This window comes from Gopherus flavomarginatus, chromosome 1 (genome assembly GCF_025201925.1).
Source record: "Gopherus flavomarginatus isolate rGopFla2 chromosome 1, rGopFla2.mat.asm, whole genome shotgun sequence".
Lineage (NCBI taxonomy): Eukaryota > Metazoa > Chordata > Testudines > Testudinidae > Gopherus > Gopherus flavomarginatus.
The window spans coordinates 144311344-144339291 of NC_066617.1; the positions used below are offsets into that span (position 1 = coordinate 144311344).

The window sequence follows — 27948 nt, forward strand, 5'->3', positions numbered from 1 at the left end:
AAATGAGACAGCATTTAACAAGTTCTAGATTTGTGATAAAATTCACCAGCAACTAATGGTGACAGATAGGCCCACCTTACCTTGTTTGGCAGTGAGGGGAAATGACGTGTTTCTAGCCTCCTCTGCTTGGAGATCTTCAGAGGAGCCACCTTCCCCAGGGGTCAAAGTGAAAGCCTTCCGTAGGGTTCAAATGCACTCACATGCTCTGTTGCACTCCACTCGTTTGAATAGGAGATACCAAATTTTTTTTTTCCTCCTTCCCCTCTGGCAAGCATCAAACTGAACTGTCATTAGGGAGCTACAATAATAGGATCCTCTCTCTCTTCGAGCAAAAAACAGTAGACATCTCCAGTATCATCATGGGGTACATAAGTGAACACCTCGCTGGTAAGAACGGGACAGTTCCCACTTCTAAGTTACTGTTGCATGCTCTCTGCAAATTGAAGCATGCAACATGGCATTGGTTACCTGCCATTCACATTTAAGGCTTTCTTCCATACCATAACTACTAGAGTTTATGGGGGTTTTTTTTGGACAGCTTAGAGTTTGGAGCACATGGCAGGGATGAGAGGTGCCAATACACTGCATGGCATGCACATCCCTTCACAGATTGAATGGGAGAGTTTTGCTTAGACCTAATTAGGAGGCAGAGCACAGGACTCTGGCAGCCATGGGTTCCAGTTAAGGGGATGGTGCCTGTTCTGAGCAATCTATACAGACAGCAGCTTGGGCTTAGCTGAAACAGAAGGGACCTGAGTGAGAGTCACTCCCTTGGCAGAAAGTTGCTTTTGGATTAATAGAAAGCCCCTATGCTAGCCATGTTTTTGTAGCACCCACTACAGGCAATGAGAGTCTAGGATCTCAAGCAGCCAGGAAAGCAGGTAATTTCCAAGCCCCCTGGAACAGTCAAGTTATAGCCCTTTCCCAGCTGTATGGATAAGTAGCTGAAAAGTTAGGCCTGTGCTGGAAAGTTTCAAGCCAGACCATTTATATCATGTTTAACGTCCACAATACAAACTCTCTGACCTTAAATTTACAACATTACAGGAGGGGGGTTGGTTTTGCCCTCGCTAGCTGAAGGGGTGTTAGAGGCCTGGCACTGAATGTCATCCCTCTGTTCACTCACACGTCTATGCCCATCATTTCAAAAGCACCAACAAAGATCTTAGGGGTATTTTTGGGTCATTTTATTTTTAAAGTTGTGTTTTTGTACAAAAAAATGTGCATTTTATTTAAACACCACCATGAAAAACAGTAACAAAATTTCAGTGACTTCCTATTTCCCCATCTTGTGAAAAGATTTAATGAAAGTAATAAAAACCAAAGAAAGTAGGAATTACATTTGCCTGCTCCAAGCCCAGCCAAAAACAACAAACAAACAAAAAACACCCTGCTTTCTGCCCCTCAAACTCCACCTCCCCTGCCCCCCTCCTACTGGGCAGGCCTCCTTTCCAGAGAATAGGGAGCACAAGCCTCATCCTGCTCTTTGCAGGCTGTTTTTTCACCCTATAAAAATATATCCCCTTCCCTCAAGTGGTTCAACTGTGTCCTCTACTAGATAGCTCTCTGCCAGCCACTCCCCTGGGGAAGGAGACTGGCTTATTATTCACTAACAAAGGTTACCCCTTCCACACCCCACAAAAACAAAAAATCAAAGTGCCTGAATATTCCACTGACTTAATGAGTCCTATAATGGTCATCTGGAGCTCCTGGTCTTCTAATGGGAGCAGCTCCAGTGCCCCAGAAAACTGCAGCTCTGATTTCCCCAGCCAGCAGGGGGGCGCAGAAGCACCATCCTAGTGGCACAACTGAGCAGGGATGGAAACAATCTCCAGGCAGAGTTGACCTGTTCCATCCCTATGGCTCTGAAAGAGTGAATCTGACAGCTCACCCACTAGGGGGCAGTGCCAGTCTACCTGCTCACTGGAACAGCACAGGGCATGGCCTTGCTTCCTCATTACATTGCTTTTTAATGTAATGACTGGAGCCAGTTACCCTGGTGTCAGCATTTGATACAGCAGCACTCTCTTAAATGTGTTCCCCTTTTCAAGTAAAATCTAGACTATTCCACAGCAAAGTAATTACTGTACTAACGTACACCATCATTTCCCAGAAGGACATAGTCAGGATCACAATCTTAAAAATTCCTCAACTGTGCTAGCAGTAACATCTCTTCTTAGGGAAACCTTGTAACAGAAATCAAGTGACTCTGCTGTCTTTAGGCTCTTGCCTTGGCTCTGGAAGTCAGTTTCACTTTCAGGTTTTTGCTCAGCAGCATGTCATTATATTTGGCTTCTCAGCAACCAAGAAGGAGGTTTAAAGAGAGACACTATTTCCCTTGACCCCTTTCAATAGGAAAAAGTCAGGAAATCTTCCTGGCCCCTATTAGTTCTTCAGCACCACCACCACCCCTTCCCTGTTTAGTGAAATCGAGGTTATTTGGCGATGGTCCTTTGCGGTAACTAAAAAACTGCCTGCACTGTTCAATTCAGGCTACCATCAGGAAAAGGAAAGACTGTCAAGTGGCTACTGCCTGCTCTTGCTCCGCTAAGGATCTGGCTAGAGGGGAGAGATCCCTGCTATGATTACACTGGGCAGAGGGAGAAGGCGGGCAGTGAATGCTTTGCTTGTGTCACAGCACAGAAGCGAAAAAAGCAGAAAGTGTATTTAAATAATTGAAAACAAATCCAGTGTTTCACAGATTGAATAAACCTTACAGAGAAGACACAGAAATACTCCCCCTAATCCTAGCTGTTTCTACATCAGGATTCCCCCACCCCATGTCCACCCAAGGTTTCTTCCTAGATCTCATTGAGGGGACTCCCAGGCCTGCCAGGCACTGAATGCAGGATAAGCACTTTTGCCATCTCATAGCCACACAGAACTCTGAGCAAATACCATTCTTCCCAGTTGCATAGCACTCCGCATAAGACAATCACAGCATTACATTCAGAGGGCATGCCCTTGGGGCCAGTGCTGCTCTGAAATAGAGGATTCTGGGATAGCAGGGGGATGATACCAGCTGTGGAAGAAGCAAATCGTTTAAAGAAAACCAGAAGAGTAGAGCATGAAAAGAGAAGTAGTTAGGTAACACGTGGTTAAGTGAGTGGCAAGAGGGAAGATGGAAAGAGAAAAGGAACTGATGTCTAATGCCTGATCACATTGGTAGCAAATGGTCATCCCGTTCTTCTGATTCCTCCCCCAGTTGGTCATCACCCACACCACGGTATGCAGCTGGGGCATTCTGGGGCTTAGACCGGCAGATGAAATCACAACCATCCTGCAGAAACAAGTATTGTACTGGGATCAGACCACATGCAACAGATTAAGCTAAACAATAGCAGCCCCTCTCATGTTTCTCCTGTTCTGTTCTCCTGTTGCACCTATCACTGAAGTATTTGAGAGATCCCAGAACTCTTTACAAAGAGTAAATACACAATGCTTGTAATCCTGAAACCACCCACTTCTTGGGTGGAACATTGTAGCTGATTTATAGCACCAGGCAACAGTCTAGTAGGTCAGTAAATGAAGAATAATATCTCTGACTAGGACTGCTGGGAGTGAATTTTAGGGAGGCAAAGTGGAACTTTTCCCTGTTGGAATTTGGCCAGCCACTGAGGTTGCTCTCTTCCTATGTGAAAAGCACCATGTGAAAAGAATGGCTATGCTTGGGCAAGGCCTCTGGTTTACACGGCCGTTGCAGGATGGTACCTTCCCCAGCATTAGCACCATGGTGGAACATTAAGGCCAGCAGTGACTCAAAGGGGAGAATGCCCCCCTCAAATGAGTCATCTGCTTTCTGCTGCACCAGAGTTCTCTTTGGGAGGTCTCACATCCAAGAACAGTCACCCTGAGCAAAAAGCTTGTGCAATCTGACAAAAATGATAGGCCATAAGTGTAGGGCAGTTGCCCTTTTCTTTTGCCTTCCAGCTGGGCTGGATTGCCGATCTGCACTGATTTTCACTAACCGCCATCAGGTTGCCGAGATCCTGCCAGAAGGTAAAATGTGGGAACTGCTCCATGCCCTTTGCTCCCACCACCAGGCGCTGGTAGAGGAGTCCCCCAATGATATAGACTGCAACCAGCAAAGCAAACCTGTAGGAGAATGTTGAAACGAGAGTGAGAAGAAGCTGAAGGCAACCTCTCCTCAGCTAACTATCTGCCTCCAACTGGGATTGGAGCCAGCAGCTCAGTACCCTTCAGAAAATGGGGCCATAAATAGCAGCTGCACCTGCAGAAAAGGTACCAGAGATGTTGATCAGCATAAACCCCTCCCCAGCATTGCCTACAGGAAGTGCTGTCTCATGCTTAGCACAGGGGACTGGGAGTTAGAACTCCTGGATTCTATTCCCAGCTGTGTGATCTTGAGCAAGTCTACTCTCTCTGTGCCTCAATTTTTCCATTTGTAAAACAGGGGAAAGGGTAACGTTTCCATCTCTCACATGAGATATTCTGAGGCTTAATTCTTGTCAAGCTCCTGTAGATCACTGGACGAAAAGCCTTACACCAGGGCAGAGTTACAGCAAGCATTGGCCACGGACATGCAAGATGGGCCAGTGATCTGTTCTGGTATGTCACGTGCTATGTTCCTAACAGGTACAGAGGCCTGGAACTGGAGCCCTAATGGACAGGATCCTACAGTAACTCACGTGATGAGCAGGATGGACCCAATGCTGAGGTGGGAGTCCTCGGGTGGGCAGGCCAAGCTGCTGTCCATCTCAAAGAGGTACAAACACTCCTGCTCCTTTTCCCTCTCTTCTGATAGCAAGGTAAAGCCACTCTGGTTGGGTGGGGAAGGGGAAACATATGGCAGGCTAGACACAAATAAGTCCCCCTACTTGCCCAGATGCTCCCAGCTTTGCCAAAGGTTCCAGTAATCCCCCGACTCCAGAATTCTCACACACACATGCAGAGGCTCCCAGCTGATCCTAGCCTGCCCCCTCCAGAGGTCTCCCCCCAAACTGTCCCATTTCAGCCATTTCTAGAGCAAACAACATACCATCTCCTATTAGCTGCCTGCTAAGCCAGTCAAAAGGCAACACAACCATTATTGGTGGAAAGACCTAACACCCACTACACAAAACAAGTAAAACCCTCTGGTTGCTCCACAGCCTCCTCACCCACAGTGACACCTTCCCCCAATCTTTCTCAGATTCACTCCTGCCTCACAGCCGCGCACTCCTCTTCAACCTCTATACCTGGCCCCACAGTCCTCCCATGCCACTCACTGATAGTGTCTTCCGGTTGCAAGAGATCATTATCATGGCCTTCCTCTTCTCACCATGGCAGTGGCTGCCATACGAATCCCCCCCCTTATAAATCAGCATGATCCAGTCACCTACCAAGAGAAAAAACAAAGAGGGCTGCAGTTCAGGAGCAAGGTGGATTGGCAGAGCTGGAGAGGAGGGTTGAGGGGAGTCTTACTTCCATTGAAGACCTGTGTCTCATTGATTCTTCCAACCACTGTTTGCTTTTTGTCCTTTAAATTGATCTGCACCAGGCCTGATTGGGATAGAGAGCTGTCAACCTCTCTGCACACCTTAAACTTGTAGGTGTACCTCTCCTCTGGGCTTGAAGTCACGTTGCTTTCAAAGCTGTGCAGAGGGGACAGATAACAGACGCCTGCTTTATGAATCACACAAAGGTTATTAGATCTTTAACATTCAGAAATGCCTCACCACACTGTATACATTTCTAAGGTCCACTTACGACTTAAGCTAGGCCTTTCAGGTAAGCTCATTTGCTCCCTACCTCACCACTGGTGGGACCTCTGGAAACTGAGCTCCTCTGTTGAGCCCAGAGGAGGTAGAGCATGAACAGCAGCAATGCAAGCTCCTCCCTTACCATCGCACTCTTGTGCCAGGAGGCATCCACCTCTACAGGGAAAAGGGAATCCTGTCACTGTGGCCCATTCAGTCCTCAGAGTGACAGCCAAGACTGCCATGCAAGGAGCCCACTAGTGCGGATTGTGCTGGTGATTCTGTGATGTGGGCTCCTTCCCACCAGGAAACAGAACAAGATCCATCAAATCTGTCTCACCCAGGTTAGTTAGAACCAGTGTCCCACTCTTCAGTGCCCTATGAGCCATTCACTCTCTCGTGATATGGGACTGACCGGACAGGATCCAGATCTCAGTCTCTGCAGTGGGCCAGAGGGTTGCATGCACGGTACCTCGTGGAGCTCAGGGGTTCCAGCTTCTTCAGTAAAGCCTGTTCTCTTTTCGACTCTTTGCCCTGGTCTCCTACTAGGTCACAGTGCTTCTCTTCCACATCTGCCATCACCACCATGGCCAGGGCCACAAGGACAAGCAGTGCAGTACAGGTACAACAGTGAGATAGGAACATTCTGCATACGTGCCATTGCAGAGAGAGAGAGAGACAGGTACAAGAAGGATTAACACTTAAACACCTCATTCCCTCCCCAACACACAAACCTCAAGGTCAAAAAGACAGTGACTGACCACTTCTTCATGGCTGCAAAGGGAAGGAGCTGAGCCCAGGAACATCTCAGAGATCCTCAGGAGAATCCAAAGCCCAGCCTTGGGTACAGCCAGGGTCAGCTTGGGACTCACAAAACCACTGGCGCAATCTGCAAATCTTCCTTGACTTTACATTGGGTAGTAAGATCTTGCTGCTGAGTGCATCAACTGGCACTTGCTTGGCCAGAACAGAACCCAACATGCTTTAGGCTGGCCAGCTATGGAAACCAGGGTCAGTTTCAGACATAAGCCACTATTCATTGCACTCCAAAGGGGCATCTCTCATCAGAGACAGACTTGGTATCATTCTAATCAATTGTCTTTGCAGCTCTTGTGTAAAGAGCTTGTGGGGGACAGAGACTAGGATTAGTCAGGCTTTGTCTATTTCAAGCTCCTTAATCCTAATAATTGTATTAATTTATGTTGCCCATCCCTAGCTCCTTTCCACTAAGGATCTGAAAGTATTTTATAGGCACTGAGTTTCACAAGGTCAGGACTGGCATCCCTGATTTACATATGGGGAAACTGAGGCACAGAGGTGCCCAGTGTAAGGTCACATTTTCAGTGGCTGAGCTGGGAATACAACCCAGAAGCCTAGGTTTCCATTCACAGAATCATAGAATATCAGGGTTGGAAGGGACCGCAGGAGGTCATGTGGTTCTGCTTTGAGCAGAGAGTTGGACTAATCCCCAACTAAATCATCCCAGCCAGGGCTTTGTCAAGCCTGACCTTAAAAACCTCTAAGGAAAGAGATTCTACCACCTCCCTAGGTAACCCATTCCAGTGCTTCACCACCCTCCTAGTGAAAAAGTTTTCACTAATATCCAAGCTAAACCTCCCACACTGCAACTTGAGACTATTATGCCTTGTTCTGTCATCAGGTACCACTGAGACCAGTCTAGATCCATCCTCTTTGGAACCCCCTATCAGGTAGTTGAAAGCAGCTATCAAATCCCCCCTCATTCTTCTCTTCTGCAGACTAAACAATCCCAGTTCCCTCAGTCTCTCCTCATAAGTCATGTGCTCCAGCCCCCTAATCATTTTTGTTGCCCTCCGCTGGGCTCTTTCCAATTTTTCCACCTCCTTCTTGTAGTGTGGGGCTCAAAACTGGACACACTACTCCAGATGAAGCCTCACCAATGCCGAATAGAGGGGAATGATCATGTCCCTCAATCTGCTGGCAATGCCCCCTACTTATACAGTCCAAAATGCCTTCTTGGCAACAAGGGCACACTGTGGACTGACATCCAGCTTCTCGTCCACTGTAACCCCTAGGTCCTTTTCTGCAGAACTGCTGCCTAGCCACTCAGTCTGTAGCAGTGCATGGGATCTTTCGGTCCTAAGTGCAAGACTCTGCACTTGTCCTTGTTGAAACTCATCAGATTTATTTTGGCTCAATCCTCTAATTTGTCTAGGTCCCTCTGTATCCTATCCCTACCCTCCAGCGTATCTACCACTCCTCCCAGTTTAGTGTCATCTTCAAACTTGCTGAGGGTGCAGTCCACACCATCCTCCAGATCATTAATGCAGACATTGAACACAGTCCTGTGTCTTAATCATAAAACATCCTTTAAACATTGAGCTGATTGCTCAGAAAAACACACAATGACCTTGTCACTCAATAGCAGCCACACAGTCTATTTCCCTTCCCAACCACAACTCCCAGCGAAGATTCTAATACTGACAGAAACCAATTAATACACTGATCCAAAATTTTACAAAAATCAGGCTAGGGCTACAAAAACACAAAGAAGTTAACAGAAGGAAGGTCCAGACTGCTGACTAGTGAAGTTACATGAGGGTTATAGTGAAAGCCACACTGAAGATTTCATAGAGTTACAAGGTCTGCCACTAAGGGACTGTCTACACTAGAGTGGTACTGAGAGCAGGAGGGAGTGGCTAGCTGCCCAAGGGTGTATCCAGCATCTTAGATAGGAAGCATACTTGGTGTGGCTACCCCCTCCTGCCGCTCACACTGCCACAGCTACACTTCTGCTTTTAGCATGCTAGCTCGATCACAGTTAGCATGGGCTTGTCTACTTGAGCTGGAAATTACACCTCCAGTTTTAGTGTAGACATACCCTAAAGCTTGTAACTAGTGAAACCTCTTAGATCAGGGTGTATGGTGGACAAGTAAATCTAAAGAGGTTATTGTTATTGTATAGAAGAGGAAACTGAGGCACAAATAGCTTGTGACTTGCCCCTTACAAAGGCACACAAACAAGTCAGAACCAGCATAAGAACTCATGGCTTCCTGGCTCCCATGCTCAGAACACACCTCTCTTTCAACAGCAGCAAAGACCTTTCTGGCTGGCTGCTTTGTACATATTTAGTTCATGTGGTTGTCAAACTGAAAGTGATATAAAAATACGGGCGCCTTCTGGTACTTTAGCATCCCTCATGCAGAAAAGACCTCCACATATTTTGAAGACTGCATGTATATGAGATCCCCTCCTATGCCTGAAATGCAGCCATATCGGAATACAGTAGCCATGTAACAGAACCAAGCAATGCTATACAAGGGTTCAGGACAGGAAGTGAGGACTGAAACTGCTGAGGGAAAATTTAGAAGGGAGAATCCAGTGACCTTAGCTAGAGTTCAGGCAGGACACAGTATCAACAATGTATGCATAAAAAGTCAGGTTCACAACCAGTGTAACTACAGCCTGCAGCAGGCTCACCCTGGGGGCGAGTTTGGCCCAAGGATTGATTTTGAACAGGCGACAGTTTCCGTTATCAAAACACTCTAATTTAACCCAGTTCTTCTATCCCCACCAGACTGTTCACTTCCTGTTTGGGTCCCCTTCTGCTTTATAACAGGCCGCACAATTAGTCTCCACTTTTGCTGAGATGTAAAGCCCACGGCCAGAGCCACTCATGGCCATTAAAGATCACATGACATTTTTTTGCCACAGAATGGGAGCTAACCACAGTGTTCTGGTCAAATTCCAACGTGGATGATTATACCCCCTTTCCTTAGATACCCTCTGAAGATTAAGCTAGATCTGGTATTCTGCTTTCTTTCTGGACATAAAACTCAAATCGTTGTATTCTGTTGCCATGTGGCTATTAAGCTGCTGTGTACTGCCCCAAAGATTGTTGCATTTCAGTGACTGGATAATTTTGTGAGATAAGGACTGCGACATGTGTTAGGATGCATCCTATATCTGGATTCAGGAGTCTTCAGTGACCTTTTCCTCTCATTAGTTCCTTCTCCTTTACAAATTTCTTCCATCTCTTTCCTCCGTCCCAAGTCAGGAGACTGTGGGGGTGTTTCTGCCCTCAGTATTCACCATATTCTCATATAGATGTGGACAGATGGCCTGACAGCCAAGTCCTTTCAGCCCCCAGAATGGGAATTTGTGCAATGGGTACCTTGCAATACTCTCACACAGCAGCAGACCCCAAGGCCCTTGTAGTCACCTCCCCAAAGACAAATTGGCCACTAAGGACAATGGCGCTGCTGAAGCCGCATCCCAGTTCCCAGCTGTAACAAAGTAGGGTTCAATTGGCCTAAACTGTAAAGGACATCTTGAGAGCACTTGGGATTCCCCAGCCAGACATCATCCCCAAAGCCAGCCTCTTGTTGCACCCCCAATAAAATGCTCAGCCCATCCTCTTGACATCCACCCACCCATAGGCTTTCACCACTCCCAATTATACCACCACGGACAACTAACAGATGCTAAAAAGAAATTACTGGGGAAAAGGGAGAAACTCACCTGACACTAGGACAGCGAGGTAGGTGTGGCATGAAGTATCTGCAAGGCTGCACGTCACACCGTTGTTACACACCCACCCAGACACCGGTGTCTGCACCACCCACGAGGCCACGTGCCCTGCCACTAGCTCCCGTGGTCAGCCCCACGCACCCAAGTTATGCCAGCCCAGCTCAATGATCTGCCCGCATCAACACTGCCCGCGCCACGTGCGCCCACCCTGGGGAATCTCGCGTGCCGTCCGGGCCTTTACCCACCTAATGAATTATTAACAAGAGCTCATGCATAATCATCATGCATAAATTAATGACTAATTAGGTCCTCGTTCACTGGAACGGGAGCCCCTTCCCAGGCGTAAGTATCGGTGGGGGAAGATCTCCCCACCGCTACTGCCGCCTCGCTCACCACCTGCCTGCCCAGCGCCTCCCTCAATCCCACCCGGAGATCCGGAAGCAGGAAGTGGGCAAGGGGCGGGCGCTAACGCTAGGCAACAAGGACTGACCTCAGGCCCCGCCTCCCTTCCCTTTCCCCAGTGGAATATGAGAGCGGCCAAACGTGCCTCGCCCACGGGTACTTCTTGCCCAATGAGAGGTGAGGATAGAAGGTGTCTGGCCCCCACTAGCTCTCTTCATCCAATTAATGGTGACGATTCCAGAGCAAGAACGACCCTCTCTACCCTTATTTGTCCAATGGGTAGAGAGAAAAACCACAGAGGCCCCGCCTACGACTTCTCTTCTTCCAATGCAGACTGGGATTCAAAAATTGGCACATGAGAAGACCCAATGAGCGATGACAGACACAGAAGGAAGACCCACCCCGCAAACTCTCTCTTCCAATGGCGGCGCAGGGCTGGTTAACATCGCCACACCCCGACCCCCTCCCGAAGGCGGCTCACGAGACTCTCACGCGCTACTCAGGCGTCATCTGGTTTCCCCACCCCTACCCCTGAGAAGGCGGGCGCGGTGCCTGCTGGGAGTTGTAGTCCTGAGAGCCTGAGGCTCGCGGGTTGCTCTCTACGCGGAGCGCGGCTCTGAGCGGGCCTGGCTGGGATGGCACAGCCGGGTCACCGCGAGGGGATGGCGGGCGCCCCCGGGCCTTGGCGGTCCCCGCCCCCCTGGTTTCGCTGGCTGGCGGGTGTCCCCTGCCCGGGGCGGGTAGCCCTGGCGCTGCGGCCCAGGCCGTTACTGATGCCTGGCGGGCGGGGCACGAGCGGTGACGGTGACGCAGTTCGGAGCCTGAGCTCTGCTGGGCGTGGCTGCCCCTGGGCCTGGGCCCCGCCCGGCCCCCCACTCTTCCCCTGGGTGGGGGCGGGGCCCGCAGGGAAACAACCGGCCGCTTGGCGGGACCTGAGCGCTGCGAGCGCCGCGGTTCCGAGGGGATGTGGGCTCGGGCCTCACCTTTGCGGCTGGGCAGAAGCCTGCAGGTCTGCCTGGGGGTGGGGCGCTCACCCCTGTGCCCCCTCAGGGCTGCACCTGAGAGCCAGGTGACTGGACAGCAAAACGGCCAGTGAAATTTAATGCAGATAAATGTAAAGTAATGCACATGGGAAAAAATAACCCCAACTATACATACAATGTGATGGGGGCTAATTTAGCTACAACGAGTCAGGAAAAAGCTCTTGGAGTCATCGTGGATAGTTCTCTGAAGATGTCCACGCAGTGCACAGAGGCTGTCAAAAAAGCAAACAGGATGTTAGGAATCATTAAAAACGGGATAGCGAGTAAGAGAGAGAATATATTATTGCCCTTATATAAACCCATGGTACGCCCACGTCTCGAATACTGTGTACAGGTGTGGTCGCCTCACCTCAAAAAAGAGATACTGGCACTAGAAAAGGTTCAGAAAAGAGAAACTAAAATGATTAGGGGTTTGGAGAGAGTCCCATATGAGGAAAGATTAAAGAGGCTAGGACTCTTCAGCTTGGAAAAGAGGAGACTAAGGGGGGATATAACAGAGGTAAATAAAATCATGAGTGATGTAGAGAAAGTGAATAAGGAAAAGTTATTCACTTATTCCCTTAATACAAAAACTAGGGGTCACCAAATGAAATTAATGGGCAGCAGGTTTAAAACAAATAAAAGGAAGTTCTTCACGCAGTGCACAGTCAACTTGTGGAACTCCTTACCTGAGGAGGTTGTGAAGTCCAGGAATATAACAGCGTTTAAAGAGAATGGGATAAATTCATGGAGGTTAAGTCCATAACTGGCTATTAGCCAGGATGGGTAAGGAACGGTGTCCCTAGCCTCTATTTGTCAGAGGATGGAGATGGATGGCAGGAGAGAGATCACTTGATCATTACTTGTTAGATTCACTCCCTCTGGGGCACCTGGCATTGGCCACTGTCAGTAGACAGGAACTGGGTTAGATGGACCTTTGGTCTGACCCGGTATGGTCATTCTTATGTTCTTAGGGGTGGTACAAGCTCATAGCGGTGCTTTGGAATCTGCACTGGCTGCCCACGGATCTCTACATGCAGACCAAGGTGTTGGGTGTGATGCAGGGGTAGTTGATAGGCAGACTGGGGGCCAAGTCCAGACTGCTGGACACTTTGTGATGCACCAAAATATCTTTCTATTCACTTACTATTACTGTGGTGTGCAAATGTTTCTCTGGAGTCTGGACCTTGATTATGCTTTGACCAAGAAATTTAGACCTTCACAAAAAATAACTGACTGCCCCTGGATAAAGCCCTCAGTGGCATATGACCAGCCTCCCTGAGGGATCGCCCCTCTCTCTGCCTTACTGCCACAGCTGTAGACTTGGGGGCACTCCTGGTGAGCCCCCTAGTGAAGAAAGAGAAGGGTGGCTAGCATGGTGCTCTCTCTGTGAGGGCTCGGAGACTCGGGGATCTCCTCCCTCTCTTGGTCTGAAATAGTCAGAATCTGATTATTTTCCAGGAATGCTGCAAAAGACACCTGTTTGATAAGGTTTTTGGAGAGGGCTGAGGGTATGCTTCTTAGATGGCGAAGGGGAAGAAATGCGCTTCTCTAGGTGGCTGGCTAAGCTTCTGCTGATGTGATCATTTTAATGTTGCTGAGGTTTGAATTGTATTAGTGAGTGTTAAGGCACCAAGGGACTTGGATAGGCCTCTTTATAGTTATTTGTAAATTTAAATAAATAAGTATCAACCATTATATCTACACTAATGGCTCACAGATCTACCTCTCTTGTCTCCTGTCCTATCTAAAATCTAGGCCTGTCTGACATCTCCTCATGAATGTTCAGCCATCAGCTGAAGCTCAACATGGCCAAAAGAAAGTTTGTAATCTTTCCCCTCAAGCCTCTATCCCCCCTTTTTCACTTACCATGGATTATGCCACCCATCCTCATTGTCACAAAGGCCTGTAACTGGGTGTCATCTTTGACTTGGTCCCCTGTCTAGATGAGCAGTTCTCAATCCACAGGCTGCATACGGCCCAGTTAGCACACAGCTGTGGCCCAGATCAGCTGTGTGCTAAAGGCTGCAGGCTGCAGGCTGCCCTGCCACACAGCATGCTCTGGGTTCCCGGCTGCCCTGCAACATGGCGGGCTGTGGCATCCGGGCTCCCAGCTGCCCTGACGTGTACCGAGCTGTTGGCTGCCACTGGCCCCGCATGGTGGAGCTCAGGGTCCCAGCAGCTGGCTGCCACCCAGCCCACTCCACAGCAGGGCTTGGGGTCTGGGCAGCCAGCTGCTGCCCGGCTCCCCACACAGCATATGTGGCCCATAATGATAAATAGGTTGAGAACCACTGGTCTAGATACTCACATCCCAGTTGTATCTACTTCTTGCTGGTTCTTCCCGAATTATGTCTTTAAGATCCACCGTATAGATAAACTTCACCTTATCTCATGTCTCAACTGCAAGTTCCTCCTCTCTAGTCTTGAGAAACCACTTTTTGTTCCACTTATGTTCATTCAAAGCACTGCTGTAAAAATCATTTACTTGTTTTGTCACTTTGACCATTTCCTCCTCTGCATCCCTCCACTCTCTTCCCCCATCTCCACTGCATCAAACACTATTTTTCTTCCCTTTAAAAGGCCTTCATGGCCTAGCTTCACTCTTATCTGTCATCTCATATACACTTTTGAGATGTGACCATTGCCTCTATTTTGCCAGTGATTCCAGCTTTCGTTGCCCATTTGCTGAAATTGTTAGTTTTCCAAGAACACCTTTGCACTTTCTTCCATGCTGCCTGTATCAGCGTATTGGCTCTTGCCTCCATTTAAGCTACCCCTTCCTTGAATTAACTTCTTTCACACAGCTGCAGGTGGAGGCTGCCAGATTGCATTTTTTTTTTAAATGCAGCCTCAGGTTTCCTGTTTTGCCTTATTCTGAGCTCTTTCGCTCAACAGCCTGATTCAAACTCCTTGTCATACACCTCATCTTGGCATGGATGTAAGCAAGGCAGAAACCTCTATGGCTGAAATGAGTGAAGAAATAATCTATACTTCTGTACGGTTTTCACAGACACCGCCAGTCTGTGCCAACGATGTCGTAACAAATAGAGGTAAGCAAGCCAAATGAAGCTGGTGAATCCCAGAGCAAAGGCTCTGTCATACGGTATCTACAGGAGCTATTGCAGAAATGTTCAGAGCTAGTAGGATTATGTTCAGGCCCCTAGTAGGATTCTCAGGTTGGGCACCCGAAATCCGTAGCTTTCTTGAGCTTGACTGCATGACAACAGATTGGAGAATTTAAGCCTATGTAGATTAATAAAGATGAAGGTACAGATAAATTATTGGTGTATATGAATCATACATGAGAGAGGGAAAAGATCTTTTAGATCATTCTGTCTGTCTTCCAAAGGTGAGTGCAAGATTGTTCATTGTGGCATATTATAGGTTTTCAGTGCTTTCTGCAGTCTAGTTTTAAAATCCCCCCATGACAGAGCTTCCATCTCTTCTCCTGAGAGACCATTCCACAGCTCAGCACGTCTCACTATCAGGAAGATTTTCCTGGGATTCATCTTATATTTTTCCTTTCATAGTTTCCTCTCCCCTCTTGTTGTTTATACCTTCAGATATTTGCAGGCTGTTATGAAGTCTGCACCTTAGTTGTGGTTAAGTTAAGATTGAATTTAACTCTCTTAATTTCTCCTTATAACTGCTTCCTCCCAGTCCCCTGATCATTTTTGTTGCTCTTCTCTGAACTCCCCCCAGTTTGCTAATGTCTAATAATGAGGTGCCCACATGGAACATAATATTCCAGGTAGGATCTCATGAGAACTGTGTAGAGAGGGGCTATTGATTCACTGTCCCAAGAAGAGATGCTTCTGTGTATGCAGCTAAAACCCACATTCCTGGTGCCTGGGACTGTTGATGCCACATGCCTAGATATAAATCTGTTTGAACAAAGCCGCATAGGAAACTTCAAATATCCACCTGCCAGTGAAGTCTCACTCAGTTGGTAGGAAACCACCTTGGTTTTGGATATGTTTTCCAGCTGTATTTCAAGTCCGTTACATGGGAGATGGGGATTATATTTCAATTAGATGTTTGCAGTCTCTCTTTTGTTTCAAAATCTCCCTTTTCACATTGTCCCCTGCTGAACTAAGGCTAGAGGAACAGAAAAGGGGAAGCTCCTCTTCCACCCACGTCCCTCTGCCTCCCCAGGAAACAGTGTCTGATCACTGTCCACCTCGTTCCTCCAAATGAAGTATCTTTCTCTGGGCTGAAGCAAGGCTTTTACTACCTCTTATTGGGTCACATCTTGTCATTCCCTGGGGATCAATGCAGATCACCACAGTCAGCTCTCCAAGAGCTTTGTCCAGTCCTTGTTTAAATGTCCTGTGTGTAAAAGGGCTCCCTCCTCTTCCTTCGGGGAATCTCTTCTTCAGTCTCACAGGTTCTTCACTGTTAGGAAATATTTTGTGATTATCCAGTGTGAGATTTCCACCTCTTGTTCAATTTCATCTCATCTTGTTTTTTTCCCTTTCTCCACACAAAGCCTCTCTGCTCATGTGATACCACAACAGCTGAGATCAGCAGAGGCCCTTAGGCCTACGGCATCTTGGTTCAACAGGGCAGAACTACAGGCACTGAATTGTCACTGGAGGACCCTCAACTCTGGAGTTTGCTTTCCTTCTTAGTTGGATGGATCCTGCCAAGACTCAGATTCAGCCAGTATGCGCTGGTGCAGCATTTCAGCACTGCTTCATGCTGCTACCTTATTCTCCAAAATTTAAGTTTTCATGTGTTTTAAAAAGTCTCTAGCTGTAATGGTTGGTTGGGGAGATGCACTCACCTCCTGTTCTCAAGGCTAATGGATGCAGTGATCTCTATCTGTGTTTGCAGGATCTGAAACAATAACTGTGTGGTGTGAACTGCCCTATTTATCTCAGTGGGAGCCAAGCCAGATACACAAGGATAACAGTGTTGACATTTCAAGCATTAATTATTTCATTGCTCACCTATTGAAGTCCCAGGAAGGTGGGCATGCACAAACCTCCCCACAACTGGGCAGTGTGTGAATCGCTGGCTGGGGGAGACTAGCCCCCAGCCCTGCCCCTTCTGCCCAGGGCCTTACCCCTTCCACCGGAGCCCAGAGCCCTCCCACTGTGGCTGCCGGCCCCTGCCCAAGGCTAGTGCCCTCAGCCCTGGAGGGAGGGAAGGTGATGCCAGTGCAGCCCCCCGCCACGCCTGGAGAGTGGGTGATGCGGCCTCAGCCCCTGGAGCTGGGCTGCAATGTGGGAAGCAGCAGGGATCCTGGGAGTGGAGCATGGGAGGACCACACCTGTCTGGGGAGGCACAGCCTCTCCCAGCCTGTGATACCTGCTGCCCGTGGCTAAAGGCCCTTTTCTCAGGCTAAGGAGAGGAGCCACTGAAGCCAGAGCTCAAATAATTCTAGGTGACAACAAAAGAAATCAGCTCACTGTAAGAATGTAGGAGAGGAGAGGGCTGATCCTATTATGAAGGTCTGTGCAATCTACTGTGAGTGATGCCTCACTTTTGGCACCACGAGTGATTGGCCTTGGGAGAGTACTGCCACTTTCCCCAGTGAAGGAGGGGCCAAACCTAAGGAGCCCCTAGAGCCCAAAGGAGCACTTGATCCCTCCTGAAGGAGAGCCAAGCTCAAGAAGCCCAGTGGTGTATATGTGCCTCACTCAGGGGAAACCAAACACGCAGAGCCCACGGGTGTCTTTGCACCCCAGTGAGGGGGAACCAAGCCCAAGGATCATGCATGATCTCATTCTGAACATCTATACAATTGATTGTGAGTCATGTCTTGTGGCTGGATCTTGGAAGGGCACAGGCTTTATTTTGGTTTGTTTCCATCTGCACCATGGATCCTGAGTCTGCTGACCTTGATAGTCTGGTTCAAGACCTTTTAGCTTCCCCAGCCTTTGGGGAAGGGACAAGATTAGGAAAGTGTATGTGGGTTCAAGGGATATTGATTACTTATTGGGACTAACTGATTAAGGCAGATGAACTTATAGGGATACATTTATTTCTGGTTTGTGATTCTTTCATTGTACGTGTGCCAAGAGCCCAGTGAGAGGGCCATTTAAAAGTCAAAATAATAACATAAAGATATAATGAATAGGACATAGCCAGCACAGCTACAGTTGTAAGCAAACAAGGAATATGTAAGCAAGCAACTGTAGCGATCACGATTTTATTTTAGTCTTTCTTCATTCATATTGTGCTGAAATTAGTTTTTCATGGCAGCAGGAACTTTGGTTCTGTGGGAAAGATGCAACGTCTGGACTGGGAGGTTAAGAGCGGAGGATCCAGGATGCATACTCTTTTTTTTTGAGAAGAGGTGAGAGAGGGAGGAACTGAAAAGTTTGGACAAGTGACTTCTCAGAACTGTGAAACTAGACTTCAGTGTTAAGCGTGAGCTGATATTTATCTTCTATTTGAACTATTTTCTGTTTATAATCAATGTGTGCAAAAGATTATGTGATGGAGATGGAGCTCCCCCTTCCCTCCTAATATCAGGCTTTGCGGGATTTCTCAGGCCCTCGGACTGAGTCCAATATCTTGAGGCATCTCTACAGCCACGCTGTGCTAGTAAAACTATAATAATAATGAATTGTTATCCAAAGGTTTCATCCTAGGCATTGTATAGAGATGAATGAAGACAAGATCAATATCAGAGGAAGAGAGTAACTTTTCCATCTGAAACTTCAGGAAGAATTCTGGAGAGGCAGAATGTAGTTATATGATTAGGAACCTGGACAGGATGCTGAGGTTAAAACTACCTACTCAGGCAGAAAGTACCAGGACATCTTTAAGTCAACATGTGGAGAAGGCCTTATTTTTATACTGTATCTGAAAAGTAGCAGCTCCAGGAGCACAAAATCATTCTTCAGCACCACAGTGGAACATTGGAGTCAGTAATGATTCTTCAGGAACAACACTCCTTATTGAGTCATATGCACTATCCCCATCCACACAGCGCCCTATCTGGACTCTGAGGTATTGGGGTCAGTTCTGATTCAGAGGAAGGTGCTCCCTTATCAGGAGTGCTCCCTGCCACAAAAAATCCCGTAGCACTATCAGGGCTGCTGACTTCAGTGTTGTGGAATTACTGATGCCTGGGTCGAGCAGATGTAGGCAGCCATTTCTGGGTATGGATATATTATTAAAGGAACTACAGGGAGATGTAAGCAGTGCATTCCTTTTGGGGTATAAAATCTATAGCCTTCTCTGTAGCCATAAGCTGTTAGGGACAGGAATGCTATTATTGTTTTACCCATTTATAAATTGTCCGGTACCATGTGTGTGTACAAGGCTAAAAATACAGCTGTCAATGGGGATGCATAGTCAGGTAGGTATATACACCATACGTTTACCATGGTTCCTGTTTTCTCTCTTCCAGCTCCCCATCATGGGTCATCTGGCCTATACAGCTTGGCTGTAGGTGTTGGGACACTGATTGCCCTCATGGTGATTGCAGTGGTAGTTTGGAGGATTGGTGAGTGTCCAAAGAGAACTGATGTGAACAACCTGAGATCACAAGATGGGAGATCTGTTCTCAATTCACCTAAGCAGACAAGGCAAGATTCTGATTACCGTTATACTATGGCAAATCAGGAGTAACTCCACTGAAAACACTGGAGATACTCTAGCTTTTGACCCTTTAAAGGAAAGCAGAAACTTGCCTACAGCTTACTGAGGTCACCCCCTATGGAGACCCTAGAGGGTAGATCCTTTAACTAGTCCTTGTTTCCTAGTTAAAGGAAGAGCAATGAAATATAATGAAAGATTGGATTTTTTTTTCACATTTGTCTACTGTTAGTGAATTGAGAAATAAAAGTATTAGTGGTGTGACATTCTTAGTGTAGCATGCACAAGAAGGTGCTAAACCCTATATGCATATGCTACTGTGAGCTGTGGTCACACCTTTTCCACTTCTCATCCTGTGAAACGATCACACCCTTGGTATGTGACCTTTTCCCCTGTCTTGCTTTCAGAGGGCTAAGTTCTGCTCTCACAGGACTAAGTAACTGCATCCACTGAAGTCTGTGGAGTTATCCAAGTGCCAGAGGAAAATCAGCCCTATAGGGCACACAACTGATCAAATTCAGAGGTGATGTAAAGAGTGGTGCAAATTACACAAAGGGCCTGTGATTCCTTTGCCTTATATAGTTGTTTATACTTTTATTCCTGACTCTCACATCCCTGCCTTAATTACAGTCCATCCTTTCCACATGGCTGTCGTGTTCTGCCCAAGCTGGCTACATTTTCACAAGTGGGTGTGCAATCCCGGCATGTATCCCCGCTATAGAATGCTCTAAAATGCTTCAGAGTGAATGGAAAGAGAAAAGTCATTATGATTTCTTTGCAGATAGCTCCTGTCCTGGATGCCCTGATGAGTGGTTTGGTTACAGGAGCAGCTGTTACTTCTTCTCCGAGATGAAAAAGGATTGGAATTCCAGCCAGGCATCCTGTTCTGCAGAAGGATCACATCTCTTGGTGATCAATGATGCCAACAAAATGGTAAAAGTCTGTCAGTATCATTATATGAGACTCTTTCATTGTCTTGCAAATGCTCTGTGATTTGCCTCCAGTGCATGCTGTCATGCTGACACTAATTTACTATAAAGGGGCGAAAAAACCCTTCATTATAACCATGTTACGTAGGAGGCTGACATTTTCAGTCTACATCTAAGAGGTTCCCATGGGGAGGTTGTGATCAGCAGTCTGGGAAGGATATTGCGTGGGAGCCTTTTTCCATCCTCTGGCCCGTGTCCTTGCCCCCACCAATAGTTAGCTTTCCACTGATGAGAGTTAGCTTAGCTCAGCTAGTCTCAGCAACTGAACGCAGTTGAGTGGGTGATACTGGAAGCCATCTGTTTGTAAGCTCTTTCACCTCCAGGTGCCAGGTAGGGGACACAAAACTGATGACCATGAGAGTGTTTCAGGCACCAGGCAAACAAGGCAAAGCTAGTTGGGACTCTTGCTTAAGCAAATCCTGACTGCAATCCTTGCTGCTGGGAGCCATCCTCAACCTCCGTACGACCCATTTTTCTACTGCCAGAAAACCTCCCTGACCCCTCTGCTGAAAGTTCCCCCCAGTTCCTGGAGCCTCCCTTGATATCTCCTGTCATGAGTTCCACATACAATGGATTTTCCTTCTATAAATCACCCCTGTACTCCAGCCACATGCTACTGCATTCCTTATGCTGCATAGGCTGTGACCCATAGGCTCCCTTTTGCTCAAAACATTCTTTGATTTCCTGGAGATGTTTCCCAATCTGGCCTATCTCCACATGGCCAGAAGCCCACCCTTGTTTCTCCAAGCTTTCACTCCCCAGGCATCTCTCTGGCTCCTCCTAGTCCCTTGCCTCACAAAGACACTTCATTCTCTATGGAAGATGTCAGCTTTGTTGCTTTGCTTCCTTGCATCACCATTCCTGGCAGCAGGCGGCGTGGAGTATTTATTATGATTTAATTAGAAACACAGTGGGGCAAATTCATCCCTAGTGATTTCCTCAACTTTTGTGGATTTATTCCAAGGCGGAATTTATTGTGTACAATTATTCTTTCTATGAACAGTGAACACACGCTCAAAGTCAGACAAATGGAAATGAAAGCCTTAGGGCAAGGGTGGACAGACTACGGCCTGGGGACCACATCCGGCCCTCCGGATGTTTTAATCTGGCCCTCGAGCTCCTGATGGAGAGCCAGGCCCGGGGCTTCCCTGCTCCATTGCTCCAGCCAGGGAGCTGCTCTGTGCAGCTCCCAGAAGCAGTGGCATGTCCCCACTCTGGCTCCTACACATAGGGGCAGCCAAGGGGCTCCGCATGCTGCCCCCAGGAACCCCGGCCAATGAGAGCTGCAGGGGCGGTGCCTGCGGACAGGGCAGCACACAGAGCCACCTGGTCATGCCTCTGCATAGGAGCCAAAGGAGGGAGATGCTGCTGCTTTTGGGAGCTGCTTGAGGTAAGCGCTGCCTGGAGCCTGCACCCCAACCCTTTCCTGCACCCAAACCCCCTACCCCAGCCCTGATCCCCATCCTGCCCTCTGAACTCTTCAGTCCCAGCCTGCAGCACCCTCCTGTACCCCCAACCCCTCAGCCCCACCTCAGAGCCTGCACCTCCAGCCGGTGCCCTGACCCCCCACCCCCGCACCCCAACCTCCTGCCCCAGCCTGGAGCCCCCTCCCACACCCTGAACTCCTCATATCTGGCCCCAACCCAGAGCCTGCACCCCCAGCCGGAGCCCACCCCCCCTTCCGTACCCCAAGACCCAATTTTGTGGGCATTCATGGCTCGCTATACAATTTCCATACCCAGATGTGGCCCTCAGGCCAAAAAGTTTGCCCACCCCAGCTGTGGGGGAAAAGTTCTTGTGTCTTAATGAAACCTCAATGCTGCCCTGCCAATGCCTATTCCAGTCTTGTGCTCCCCACGTAGCTCTGCCAGTGCCTCTCAGTCCTGTCCTGTAGATGCACTAACTTCAGCCTGTGCACCTCTGTTCTGTCTTGATCTGAAATTTCCCTGTAGCTTTTAATGTAGGACCTGTATCTAAAAGACTCGGGGGTGTGTGGGTGTGTGTGTGCGTGCATGCGCGCATGTGTGCACACACTGTGAGTTCACTTAGTGCCCTGGGAACTTCCTTTGCAGTATCAGCACACAAGGCACCGCAAGTTGTGATTTGCTGCTTTCTGAACATTGTGTGTGCTACATGTTTCAAGACATGTTTCACTCCCAGGATTGAGCTGCTGCTTACCCCCTAATTATGAACAGAAGAGTTTGGGGAACACAAGGCAGGGACAGCAGCAAAGGAGACAAGCTATCAGCATTTCTTAAGGTGAAAGCAGAGGTCTTGCCACCCACATGAAGAGTAGTTAAGGTCCTTCATTTGCAGTTTTTGCTGAAAAATTCCCAATTTTTACAAAAGTAATTATTCGGTTTTTATTGATTTTTTTCATCCAGTTTTGGGCCACTCAAGTACACGAATAAGATCCAATGTATTCCATTAGTTAGATGTGTTTATGTTAATAAAGTTAGTCTGAGTGTGAGACTGTTGGTCAAAGTAAGGCAGTGTGTGGTAGACGATACGCACGCATGTGCATGTCTGTACATATAGTCACAAACTGTTAACGTACAGTTCTTTAAATAAACCACAGCATTAAACTGCTTTTACTTTCAATACTCTTACTTTTTTGTTACTTTTTTTCTGTCCTCCTGTCCCCCCCATATTACCAAGGATACTTACCCAGAAAACTGTCAAGTTTTTGCACTGATTTTCACATATTTTAAAATGTTTGTAATAAACAGAGATGAAATTCCCAGGAAATTTTAAACACAATAATCACTGAAAATAAAGGTCCTTGAGAATAGTCAGGCTTAGCTGGTATATTTTGCTCCCTGACATTTGATTGCTCCGTTTGCCTATCAGGACTTGACTTTTCAGGTTGATTTTGATTAATTCCTTTGTCTTTCCCCACTCCCTTCTAGCGCCTGTTCTTGGGAATGCACATAGATTACCACTGGATTGGTCTGAGGAACAGCACAGGCAGTGGCTGGACCTGGGAAGACGGCTCAAAACTCAACAATACAAAGTGAGTTTGATTTCAGTTTTTTTAAAAAACAGCAGCACTCTGAAGAGCTAGATCCTCAAATATTAACAGTATTTATCAGTCCTTACTCAGGCAAAACTACTGAGGTATAGGTACAGAGCCATAGCTATACTGGCATAACCCCACAGTGCAGATGGAAGGATTTATTCTGTCAGTGTAGGAACACCATATTCCTGGGGGATGCACAGGCGTCAACTTTTTTCTCTCCTAATGGGTGCTCCATCCCCTCCACCCTGAGCCCTGTCCCTATTCTACCCCTTCCCCCAAGATCCCCCTCTCACTCTGCCTCTTCCTGCTCCTGCTCCACCCCCTCCCCTGAGCATGTCCTGCCTTGCTCTGCCTCTTCTGACACCCTCTCTGCCCCTCCCCTTTAGTGCCCGCCGCTGAGCAACTGGTGGGTGCTGAGCACCCACTATTTTTTTTTCAGTGTCAATGCCTATGGCTAGGGGGACAGAAGCATTCTGTTGACCTAGCTGCATTGACACCAGGGGTTAGGTCAGCATATCTATGGCATTCAGGGAGTGTGGATTTTTCTCATCCCTGAGTGCTGTAGGTATGTTGACCTAAATTCTAAGTGTAGACCAGACTTTTTGCACTGTCAAATGCTACTCTGCTGCCATCAGCATGACTCCAAAGCCATTGAGCCTTTTTCTCTACCACTCTGACCCAAAACTCACTTAATGCTAACTGGCAAAGGGGTGCAGAGGAGCTACAGGGAACTCCTGGGTTTGGTATGTGCATTCTAGGTCACCAAAGAATATCATGTGAGGTCTCAAATAAAATCTGATGTCACACTGCTCAGCTATATAATTGTGAAACACATGTATGAATGTTATGTAAGGAGTTATGTAAATAGACTAAAAACCAAGTTCTTGTAGACCAGGGCGGGGTCAAACTCAAATGACCACGAGGGCCACATGAGGACTAGTGCATTGACCCGAGCCGCATCACTGACACACACACCTCTTGCTGCCTCTGGCCCCGCCCCCACTCCACCCCTTCCATTAGGCCCCACCTCTTCCCACCCCTTCCCTGCCCCATTCCAACCCCTTTATCTATATGGCTGTTTACATCCTAATTAAGTATTATGTGGTTCACAATGGGTCTTTTCTTATCAGTCTAAACTGAATGTTAATCATAGAACTGGAAGGGACCTTGAGAGGACATCTAGTCCAGTCCCCTGCACTCATGACAGGACTAAGTATTATCTAGACCAGGGGTCGGCAACCTTTCAGAAGTAGTGTGCCAAGTCTTCATTTATTCACTCTGATTTAAGGTTTCACGTGCTGGTAATACATTTTAATGTTCTTAGAAGGTCTCTTTCTATAAGTCTATAATATATAACTAAACTATTGTTGTATGTAAAGTAAATAAGGTTTTTAAAATGTTTAAGAAGCTTCATTTAAAATGAAATAAAATGCAGAGTCTCCCGGACCAGTGGTCAGGACCCCGGTAGTCTGAGTGCCACTTAAAATGAGTTTGCGTGCTGCCTTCGGCACCCGTGCTATAGCTTGCCTACCCCTGATCTAGACCGTTCCTTAATGAAGGATTGTAAAACATCACAGAGAGAAAAATAACAGGAAGAAGCACACAGTGGAGTAGGGGGAGAGAACACTATCTTGAGGTGCAAATCAAAAGTTTACTTTACTATATTTGGGAGACAAGACAACACCATGTCATCCTTCACCTAGGAAGTAAATGGGTAGCCTGTTTGCTTCATGAAAGAGGGGTCTTGTTCTCAGCTAGACTTAGTAGAAAACACTTGAGAGAACCGTGGGTGAGATAAACTTCTTTAGACAGGAGCGTAACTTGTTAGTTAAATTTAGTCTCTAGAAAGTGTGTTATGATATTCTTTTGTATGTAATCATTTGTTTCTAATACTCATAGTCACTATCACTTGCATCTCTCTGCTATGATCATAAATTTATTCTTGTTTTTACTATAAATACATCTTGGTGCTGTGGTGTTAAGCAAAATGCTGGTCCTGAGTTGAATCTGACAAACTATTGTACTGTTCCTTTGGGAACAGGAGGCCTTTTAATTCTGTGAGTGTCTAATATGTTGGGGCTGGACACTTCAGGGAAGGCTCAGAGGACTTAGGGTTGGTGTGTGCCTATTACTAACCTGTAGAGTGAGAGTGAGGCCTGAACGGCAGTTACTTGTGTTATAGCAGGCACAGGCAAGATTGCCTCAAGCTAATGGCAGGTGGTGGTGAGGTACCTCACAGCCCTGGGTTCTCCTGGGGAGCGTCACAGCCACTTTACACAGTATGAAGTCATTTACACCTGTGAAAAGTAGCTATAAAATCTTACAGCTCTGAAGTTGATGTTACCTGCATCTCTGTAAATCAAGAATTAATCTACTGAAGTTAATTGTGTTACGCTGGTTACAGTTTAGAGTCCCACTGGTGTTAAACTGGTTTAAATCAGATCAGAATCAAGCCCTACTTTTCTGATTTGGGAGCATTTCACACCCAGTTTGCACTGGTGCAAGTGGCACAAAAAGTTCAAAGCAGTGAAGAATAGATGTGCCACTTGGGTGTGAAAAATCCACTTGCCTGAGTGTCGTAGCTGTGCCGACCTAAGCCCTGCTGCCGCTGGGTCAACAGAAGAATGCTTCCATTGACCTAGCTACTGTCACCTCGGGACGTGGTGTTCCTACACTGGCATAGCTACGGCTATAGTCTCTATAATGTAGACATGGCACAGGCCCTTTGGCGTTAGTAAAGTTATTCTGGATTTATAGCAGCATAAACCAGCATTTGAGCCTTCATTTTTGCTCATTCTGTTGCCTGAGTAAGGACCTCAGGATTTGGCCCTGGGGCTTCAATGGCAGAACACTTTCCCTCTCTCTAGCACCTCTCAAAGTACTGCAGGTAATGAGCTAGCCTGACACCCTCTCTGTGGGAGAGCGCAGTGTTGGTATTCCTATTTTGCAGATATGGAAGGTAAGGCCCAGAGAAGTGAGCCAGCATGCGCAAGGTCACGCAGTGTGTCCCTGACAGAAGTAGGATGAGGCTCTCATGACTCCCCGTCCTATGCTCTAGCTACTTGACTGGTTTCCCTTTGGAATTCCAACTTTCGTGTTCTAAAGAAATCCTGGAAGGAAATTGTCTCTCGCTGAGGCTCCCTGCTTTGCCACTGTCATCCTGACCCAGATGGCCCCTGGCACGAACACACACATTGCTCAAGTTGCCAAAGTTATTCACTGCATCTTGTTCTTGGGCCAGGGGGGTTGTTCTATATACGCAGTCTCTATTAGTGTCCGTTTTGGATTCAGTGACAGCTGCCCCTTCTGCGGCTGTTCCCGTCACCTCCCCCCCAACAACCATAAAGAGTTTTCTGCCTTGCCTTTTAGTGATGACTTTTACTATTTCTCCTCAGTCTGTGTTCTCTGTTTCTCTTTTGCAGGGTCATCTCTAACAGCCCCGTGCAGCACTGTGGCGTCCTGGTGAAGGGTGCTCTCCTGGCCTCCAGCTGTGCAGTTGATTTCCCATGGATCTGTGAGAAATCCCCCAAGTAACCTTCTCCTGCACTTTCCCACAGAATAGTCTTCACTCACACCCGGCCAATGGATCTGGACCCCAGCAGCGCATCCAGACATGCCTAATCCTTGTTCCCAGTGAGGCCAGGCTGCTGATGCTCCTAGTAGGAGGTTTGTGTCACCATTGCCCTCTGCTGAAATTGCACAGCCATGTATTAGACTGAAATCTGATTCATGGACTTTCAGCTCCCTGAGGCTGGAGCTCTGAGGGTGAGTTATGTGCAGAAAACCTAGATCCATTTGCAGTCCTCATCTTTCAGGGCTGGGAGCATAGCACAGACCTGCTGACATTATCTTTGTTGCCATGGAAAAGACCTGAGTATGATTCCCAGTCTTAGTCTTTCTCACTCTGCCCCAGTACTTAGGTTATTAGTGTGACAGCGGCTGGGCCCGGTGACCCCATAGGGTTACACTTCTGTGTTGAGCGACAGTCCTGTGGCACCTTATAGACTAACAGAAGTATTGGACATGAACTTTCGTGGGTGAATACCCACTTTGCCAGCATGAGGTTGATGGATTTCCACTCCATACGGCTAAATGCAGTGCCTTGCATAGTGTAAAGTACTTCTGTGTTGCTGAGCAGATGATAGACTTTATTTTCAGTCCACATTTCTCATTTCTTTGGCACCAGGAATGCTGCAGAAGCTGGGCCTTCTGCCTCTACTGAATTTTTCTCTACTTGCTGTGCAGTAAAATGGCTTCCATTCCGCTCCCAAAATCCGTGTCTCATTTGTGCCCCAAGACCATGAGTGCTTTGAAGGGAACAGAGGAAGGTGAAATGGGAATGGGTGACCTTTGTCAGCCCAGAAATGAAAGTAAACTTCTAACTCCAATAGCTGAGGTGACACATGGGGCGGGGGGTGGAAATGGGTAAATGTTGATTTCACTATACACACAAACTGATGAAAAAAATCTTTCCATTGATCATCAAAATTTACAGAGGCAAAGTAAGAGAAATGCTGCTTGAGAACTTACTAAAATTTGATTTAAGGTTATTTGCTTTGTGTATTTTGGCTTGTGATGTTGACAATTTGTGTTTTAAAGATTAGACAGCTTTAACTTTTTGAATTTCAACATCTACTGTCATTAAATATTGCCTGACTTCTCCATAATTTGCCACAACTATGACATTTAAATAGATAAAAATATAAAATAATATTTAACATAGATATTAGCCTTTGAAATGATAAAATAA

At 47.3% G+C, this 27948-nt stretch overlaps 2 protein-coding genes across 5 annotated transcripts; one reads left to right on the plus strand and one right to left on the minus strand.

Annotated features, from left to right (window-relative positions):
- Positions 1-1165: 1165 nt before the first annotated feature.
- On the minus strand, positions 1166-10661 carry M6PR (mannose-6-phosphate receptor, cation dependent). Of its 2 annotated transcripts, XM_050944561.1 has the most exons (8): positions 10201-10661; positions 6461-6696; positions 6172-6345; positions 5425-5594; positions 5229-5338; positions 4650-4780; positions 3969-4095; positions 1166-3280 (listed from the first exon to the last, which is right to left on the minus strand). In XM_050944561.1, exons 3-8 carry the CDS (start codon positions 6342-6344, stop codon positions 3158-3160), a joined length of 834 nt encoding a protein of 277 aa, XP_050800518.1. In that variant the 5' UTR covers position 6345; positions 6461-6696; positions 10201-10661; the 3' UTR covers positions 1166-3157. The 2 variants fall into 2 exon arrangements, with proteins under 2 accessions (XP_050800518.1, XP_050800513.1); XM_050944556.1 differs by lacking the exon at positions 6461-6696.
- An 870-nt stretch (positions 10662-11531) lies between these two features.
- LOC127047002 (killer cell lectin-like receptor subfamily G member 1) lies at positions 11532-27848 on the plus strand. 3 transcript variants are annotated; one of them, XM_050944802.1, is made up of 5 exons: positions 11532-14686; positions 19003-19098; positions 19972-20133; positions 23089-23192; positions 26621-26713. In XM_050944802.1, exons 1-5 carry the CDS (start codon positions 14569-14571, stop codon positions 26630-26632), a joined length of 492 nt encoding a protein of 163 aa, XP_050800759.1. In that variant the 5' UTR covers positions 11532-14568; the 3' UTR covers positions 26633-26713. The 3 variants fall into 3 exon arrangements, with proteins under 3 accessions (XP_050800759.1, XP_050800755.1, XP_050800764.1); XM_050944798.1 differs by having other exon boundaries at positions 11537-14686; positions 19972-20123; positions 26621-27848; XM_050944807.1 differs by having other exon boundaries at positions 11538-11680; positions 19972-20123; positions 26621-27848.
- The last annotated feature ends 100 nt before the right edge of the window (positions 27849-27948 follow it).

What these genes read in the sequence shown, in the direction of transcription:
- M6PR (XM_050944556.1), bottom strand. Translation starts at nt 10,232, where the DNA reads ATGCCACACCTACCTCGCTGTCCTAGTGTCAG. An exon ending in GACACAGGTCTTCAATGGAA is followed by an intron (nt 5,339 to 5,424) that starts GTAAGACTCCCC and finishes TTCTCTTGGTAG; the next exon opens with GTGACTGGATCATGCTGATT. An exon ending in GGGTCCATCCTGCTCATCAC is followed by an intron (nt 4,096 to 4,649) that starts GTGAGTTACTGT and finishes ATTCTCCTACAG; the next exon opens with GTTTGCTTTGCTGGTTGCAG.
- LOC127047002 (XM_050944798.1), top strand. Translation starts at nt 14,569, where the DNA reads ATGGATGTAAGCAAGGCAGAAACCTCTATGGCTGAAATGAGTGAAGAA. An exon ending in AGTGGTAGTTTGGAGGATTG is followed by an intron (nt 19,099 to 19,971) that starts GTGAGTGTCCAA and finishes ATTTCTTTGCAG; the next exon opens with ATAGCTCCTGTCCTGGATGC. An exon ending in TCAATGATGCCAACAAAATG is followed by an intron (nt 20,124 to 23,088) that starts GTAAAAGTCTGT and finishes ACTCCCTTCTAG; the next exon opens with CGCCTGTTCTTGGGAATGCA.